General features: G+C 43.9%; 1 protein-coding gene across 1 annotated transcript; it reads left to right on the top strand.

The window, feature by feature from the left end:
• Nucleotides 1-250: 250 nt before the first annotated feature.
• Nucleotides 251-5,640, top strand: PDCD2L (programmed cell death 2 like; the record flags this gene model as incomplete). Its single annotated transcript, XM_082005685.1, has 7 exons — nt 251-420; nt 560-723; nt 854-923; nt 2,014-2,417; nt 3,065-3,178; nt 4,822-4,970; nt 5,510-5,640. The coding sequence occupies exons 1-7, from the start codon at nt 307-309 to the stop codon at nt 5,638-5,640; spliced, it is 1,146 nt and encodes a 381-aa protein (XP_081861811.1). The 5' UTR covers nt 251-306.
• Nucleotides 5,641-7,011: the final 1,371 nt, after the last annotated feature.

Below are 7,011 nucleotides of genomic sequence, written 5' to 3'. Positions count from 1 at the left end.
GGGTTTGGTAAATAATTTCTTTACTCATCATTGGTACTTGAGCACTGTTAAGGTAGAAGCATTTCTAGTAAAGTAAGACGTTTTAGAACTCCTGTAGAGTGCTGGACTCACGGTCCTCCAGCGCCTTCTTCGCCTGGACCCAGTTCTCGGGGCGGGCTCGAGCCCCGCCTGACCCGCGCGCATGCGCACACGCACACGCACGTCCCCGCCAGCGGGCAGTGCCGCGGTATCGCGGCCGCGCGATCCGGCGATGTGTGTCCGCTGGCGGCCGCCGTAGCGGAGCGGGCAGGGCGGTGCTGTGCTGCCATGGCGGCAAGGCAGCCCGTGCTGCTGGGGCTCCGGGACGCCGCCATGGTGGGGCCGTGCCGAGGAGGCGGGCAGGCCCCTGCCTGGGCCACCAGCAAGTTGGGTGGCTTCGCGGTAGGGCCGGGACCGGACAGGGCCAGGGGGAGGATGGCGGCGGGGCCCTGCCCTGAGGGGTCTCTCAGCCCGGAGGCCGGTCGAGGCACCGGCCGCCCTTGGAGCGTCTCCAGCGGTGCCTGTGCTGTTCGCCTTTCAGGACTGGGTGCCCTCCGTGCGCCCGGGCGCTCCCTGCTGCGGGGCGTGCGGGAGGGCGCTGGCGCACCTGGTGCAGGTGTACTGCCCGCTGGAGGGGTCCCGCTTCCACCGCGTCGCCAACGTCTTCGCGTGCGCCGGGAGCGGCTGCTGGGGCGCGCCGCGGAGGTGAGGGCGCGGACCGCGGCATCGGCCCTAAACCTGCGCAGCTCGACTGCGGCCGGTAAATGCCTCTTCGGCTCACGTGTCTTGTTCCTTACGTGTCTTTTTTTTTTCTTTTTTACACGGCGTGGTAAAGCTGGAAGGTGCTGCGCTCCCAGTACGTGCAGCCGCAGGACAAGGAAGCGCAGGATTACAGGGTAAAACAGGTACAACTAGCGAACTGCCGTCTTGGGTTCTGTCCTTCGTTTCAGTGTGCTGTATGAAGTGCTGTCAGAGGAGGTTTCAAGATGCGTTTCGTACGTGTGTATACTTGTTTAAGTAACCGTAACCTTTCTCAGGAAGTTGTGCTGTATGCTAGTTTTGAGTCATGTATGTGGTCATGTGGAGGAGTCACGGTTGCGGAATTTTTGACACCGTAGGTACTACGCGTTACGTACTAGAAGATTATTAACTTCTTGTTTGTGATCTATGTTAGGCTTGATTTAAAGGGGAGAGTGCAGTCCAATTGTATGGTCAAAACTGATGTTTAATACTTCAATTACTTGAGCTACCTAAACATTATTTTTCAACTTTAAATGATCGGGCTATATTGTTGAGGTTTGGATCTTTGAGACATTTTCTTTATTTTCTAATCTAAAGAGATTTTTTAAATTTTATCATCAGTTTTAATGAAGCTTAATTTCATTAACAATTAATTAAATTCACAAATTTATTGTTAATATACTTCTGGTATTTTTCCTTATGAAGAAAAACTGCATGTTGGTTTAAGAAGAGTGAAAGAGGATGGCTGTCAGACTAGTGATGACAGGCAGAAAGTTTTTATTCAGCTGGTGCATCTGCAATATGAAATTTTAGTCGGTGGTAAATGATCTTATGCTCTGATAAAATGATGGTGGTGTCATCGTCATTATTGTTATTTTCCTCCATAGTCTGCTCTTTGAGCTTACCTGTGGTGCAGTAACTGTGCTCCAGATAAGCGTACCCAAACTGGCTGTCAGTGGCCATGCCAGCAGCCAAGGTATGGCAACAAAGGCCATTCAAAAAGCCATTGAATTCTTCTTCTGTTTCTCCAGTGTGAGATTTTTTTTTGCCATAACTGTGCTGCTGAGAAAAGTAAACATGGCTATGCTGGTAACTACCACTGTGAGGAAAACAGGCACAATAACACTAAACATTAGGTTAAGGTTTTAGTTTTCTTATCTGTTAGGAAACTGGTTTTGAAGTGCATTAGGGTGGCTGATCTTGACAGTGTTCTTTTTCGGTTTTTGGGTTGTGTTTTTTTTTTTGTCTTCTCAGAAACAAGAATCGAACTTTGCTGCAAAAGATTGGTGTGATGAAGCAGATGACTGGGGAGTCTGTGCCGGAGCAGAATCTCCTGCACGTGCCTCCCTTCAGCTGCTTGGCTTAAATGAAGCGGTGAGCAGCATCTCAGCCAGAGAGGTGGAGTGTGCATCCCAGTTCCAACAGCTTTGCTTGTCTGAAGCTACAGATGCGTCAGGTTCCCTGAATACACATTGTCCCGTCAGTGACAGAATGGTAATGGCAACGTCTAGGTCAGCTCCTGTGTTCCAGCCCTTTTACATTAGTGTTGTGGATGAGGAAGACTACGTTGGTTTCCTTGATACAGATCATGCAGATAAACTATTGAAGGAGTATCAGCAGAGAGAGGGTGTTGATTTGGAACAGTTGATGTCAGAAAGGTGAGAACAGGTCTGGATTTCATGCTGAAACGGAAGCGATTATGTGGTTTCCTGTATGCTGATTGATAATTGAAATCTGACTCTTACTAAATCTGAGTGGTTTTTACAGGTAACTGTGTCCTTCAGGAATCATTGGTGTGTAGTACTTTGCTGGAAGAACATAACAATGCACCCAGTTCTGTCAAATTTTGAGTTGTTCAGAGATGCATCTGTTTCTGAGTGACGGAGCAGGTGGAATGCAGAATCCGCATAGAACGCTTTTTAGCAGTGGTGTTCCTCTTGAGTTTTGTTGACCTTTATAGAATCATAGAACTTTAATTACACTTAATTCAAAATTTAAAAAGACAATATCGTAGTTTAAAAACTAGAAAAACTTCTGAGAAGTTACTAAAGGAATGATTTTGTGTGGTAGTTTGAAACACTGTTAGTAATTGTAAGCCACCAGAAACCAAAGAACTAGAAGCAAAATGTTCACTTGCAACCTCTAACAGTAAATGCCTCTTAATTTAACATGTATATTTTTTTTTCAATGTACTTAGTATAATTCAATGTGAATATAGTGTATAGTAGCCATTGCTTATTTAAAGCATGCATATCATACTGAAAACCTTACTGGAAATTTTGTTTCTTTTCTTGTTTTCTTATAGTTCTGCCGGTGAAGGTGATAATGAAAAATATGAGAAGAGTGAAGTCAAAAGCAGGGACCACACATTCCATAAATTTATGAAAAGAATATCTGTGTGTCAAGAACAGATTCTAAGGTATGTTGATCATCTGGTTGTAACAGAGATATACAGAGCATAAACATGGATTGTTAGTACATCAAAATAATTTCACTGGAAATAGATGTATATTTTTGTTTCTTAATTAAACTGCTAAGAGAGCTGTTACCATGCCTGTGTGGTCAGACTTAAGTCCCCTGGTTTTTGGTTTTTTTTTTATACAGAGTATAAGTAGATGAGAAGCAAAGCAGGATCAGAGACCCCAGATCTGGCAGTGGGAGTCTTTCCTCAACATAAGACCTGATGAGAACAGACCCAGACTGTCTTTGAAGCCTTGCTGAAATCCAGCCATAGAGGTTTTCAAAAGACAGTTTTGAGGTGGAATACACAGTTGTATTCTGTTGTGATAGATTTCCAAGGCTATTGGTGCCTCTGAAATTTTGTAACCTTACTGTAATTGCTTATGACTCAGCCCTTGAGGTGTTACTGAAGTAAGAAGTTACTTGGTTTAAAGCCCGAGTTCTTCTGCAGCTTGCTGTGATTACCCCGCGGGACCCTGCGGTCTTCAGTTCTTGTAAATCTGTTGCTTTTCCTAGAACAAAAGCAGATTTCATCTCAGAGCAGCTACTTTCCCAAAAGAGGAGTTAATTCTGAACGAAAGTGTAACAAAGAGTTCAAATCTTAAATTATTCATAGTATCTGATAATAATGCATGGTTTTCGTGGATCAAGCCAAGTGTTAGTTTTTAACTTATTTGTTGCAGAGAGTCCAGTGCAGCCTATTTGGTCAAGCAGTGTAATGACAGGACCTTTGTTTATCAAGTTTCCAGAACCAGGTGGAACTAACTGGTACCTCTTTGATGAGGAGGTAAAGTCTGAGGGACTGGTTACACAGATAAGAAACATTAGAAACTTTCATTAATTATCTATTAAAGATTATACAGAAACTGTGCTAATGCAGAGTGCAAGTAATGTTTTCAGACAACTTTTTTTCACTGGATCTGTCACTTTGCAGTATTATGCTCTTGGAATTTTCCATTCTTCTAAAACATCGCCTCTGGTGATTCCTATGACTATCGCTAGTTATAATCTTTATGTAGCCCTCCCTTTCCCCTTCATGGGTATTGCGAGTCTGCCTGTTAGACCCCCATGTCTCCTGGGCTGCCAGATCTCTGTTGAGCTTTCAGCACAACACAGAATCCCCTGTGTGGCATTCAGTGGAAACCACCTTCGATCTTGGTTTCCTGTTAGTTGTGGAGCTGTAAGTAAAACATCAGTTCTGGGGCATAACTACAGTGGTTTTGAGACCTATTCTATGTTGAGTATCTTTAACTGCTGCTGGTTAGGATTCCATTTCTCAGAAAAGTGTAGTTGCTTAAGTAAATGAGTCAGGTACAGCGTATTTTGGAGCTGTCAGTTCAAAGTATTTGTCTTCTTTAAATCCAGCTCTTTCCTTAAGACTTTCCAAGTGTTGACCTTCCAAGTATTTCCCCCACCCCATCTTTATTCTTTGTTTAATGGCTCATCTGAAGCTTAGGCAACGATTCTGGCTCATAACAATTTTTTTTACTTCAGGCAGGTTCAGAGGTTTCAGAGAATCCTGAATACTGTTGCCAACATGTAAGTTTTCATATAAAACGTAGATTTAAAAAAAATAATTACTTTTTTCCTTTTTTCTCTTAGATATTCTTGGGGTGGCCAGCCTTTATTCATAACATGTCCTCCAGCCAACATTAACAAAGGTATTCCAGCCTGCAGTAACTGTGGAAGCAACAGAATATTTGAATTTCAACTCATGCCAGCGCTGGTCAGCATGCTCCAGAGTGATTCAGGTGTTGCCCTTTGACTTAGCTGAATGAATACTAGAAACAGTATTCTTGGTAAAGTTTAGTGAACTGCAATTTGGATTGTTTCTTGCTAACCACACGCACTGACGTGCTTAGCTACAGTGATCATCTTACAAGAATCTGCTCTGTTTCCATTATAGATTTCACTAAGCAAAAGATATAATTCTGGTTTGTGGAGACTTTTATGGTTGCAACTTCATTTGCTCAATAGTGAACTTTAATAACAGCAATACAGATAATTCCATGACTTTGGGAGTAATTTGTCTTTATTGCCTCTTAAATGAGGCCTTGGAAAATAATAAATACTGCCAGATAAGGTTGCAGATACTTAAAAAGCTCTTTGAAAATGCTGAGTCAAGTTGCTTTAAAATCTTTAAAATCAGAAAATGCTGTATATGTAGGAGACTGAACATGAAAAATATTTTCTGAATTGGCAAATATTGAAGTATAGCAATAAGCAATAGCCCCCGATTATGTAATTTTTAGTACCTTTACATTACATATCTTTATTGCTTTGTTTTTAGATCTGTCAGTGGAATTTGGAACTGCTATAGTTTACACATGTGAGAGAAGCTGTTGGCCAACAAATCATCAAACCCCTCTTGAAGAATTTATTTTTGTACAAGAAGACCCAGATCAGAGATTATTTAAATAAATTGTATTTCTCTGCATAGACGGAAAGTCTGTTGTTTGTTTTTTTTACTATAGGTGAAAGTGTGTAATTATGCAACAGAATTTTCCTCAGATGTGGTGAAAAATGAAATTCATTTAATGACATTGTGCTTACTTCCAAGAACAGCTGATTGAACTATATATTAACATGCCTCTAAAATGTAGCGACAGAAAACTTGCGTCCTTTGGTTACACATGGAAATTTAAGTGTAGAGATTGTTTCACGATTCTAGTTAACTTTTAACATTTGGGGACGAAAGTGAAGAAGAAGGGTTGTCTTATTGCAGTTGGTTATACTGCTAGCATTCATCAGCCAAACAGGATCCAGTTTTTAGAAACTATTAGCAGTGAAGAACTGAATGTAAGCTTGATTTTAAAAAACAGATCTGTTTTGTTTTAACAACAGATTGGAAAGTCGGCAGGTAGTGGCTGAAAGGGCTTTGCGGTCACCTCAGTCTTCCTATGATGAAGCTTTTCTGTCTATTTTTCTGGTGAAGGATAAGATACATTTGCATGGCTAGATGTGCTCTGGCAGTCACATTGCTTTGGATGGGGAAAGGGTGGAGGTTTTTGGTAGCGATTTTGCTCCAGCAGGTACAGAACGATGGGGCCTGTACAGCACCTGCCTTGTTCCCACAATCCGGTGCTCGCAGGCTAATTGCACTGCTTTAGTAAAAACAGTTTAAATTCTGTGCCGTTCCCTGTTGGTTTAGGCTAAATTGCAGTATTTTAACAGACTTAATGGAGGAGTAATTTAAGTAAGTGTCATTAAAGCTTTTTGCACAGGTTTAATGCTGCAGCACAAATTAACGTAATAAAAGTGTGGGTTTAAGAAAAGGAGAGGGGGACAGACACACACTAAAGTGATCGAGCGTCTTTGCCAAACGATTTTTCTTAAGGAAGAATTGTAGCTTACTTTGTCAGCTTCTGGAGGCGAGTCAGTTAATTTAGACCAACGTGTACCGAAACCTTACGTTACACCTGGAATACCGCCAGCGCTCCCCTGCTGCTCCGTGTGCTCTTTTCCCCAGCTGTGGCAGGTAGCCCAGAGCGCATAATTTGTGGGCCGAGCCCTGGCTGCACTGGCGGTGGCGGCAGGCAGCCGAGGGCCGGCTTTCCCGCGAGGCAGCGCCGCCGGCGCCGACCCGGGCGGCGGGAGCGGGAGCGGGAGCGGGGCTCGAACCTGTGGCTCGTTCCGCTCTGGCCCCGCCGCAGCCTTCCTGGTTGAGGCCCTCCCCGCCGTCAGGGGGCGCTGCGGGTAAGGCGGGCGGCCGCCGCTCTGGTCTCGCCTGGGCTCGCTGTCCGGAGTGCGGCCCGGCTGAGGAGAGCCGCGCGGAGTCGCTCCCTCTGCGCG

Source organism: Phaethon aethereus, assembly GCF_964289735.1.
Source record: "Phaethon aethereus genome assembly, chromosome: 13".
NCBI classification, from domain to species: Eukaryota; Metazoa; Chordata; class Aves; order Phaethontiformes; family Phaethontidae; genus Phaethon; species Phaethon aethereus.
The sequence above is the reverse complement of the archived record's forward strand: the minus strand, read 5'-3'. Positions and strand labels throughout refer to the sequence as shown.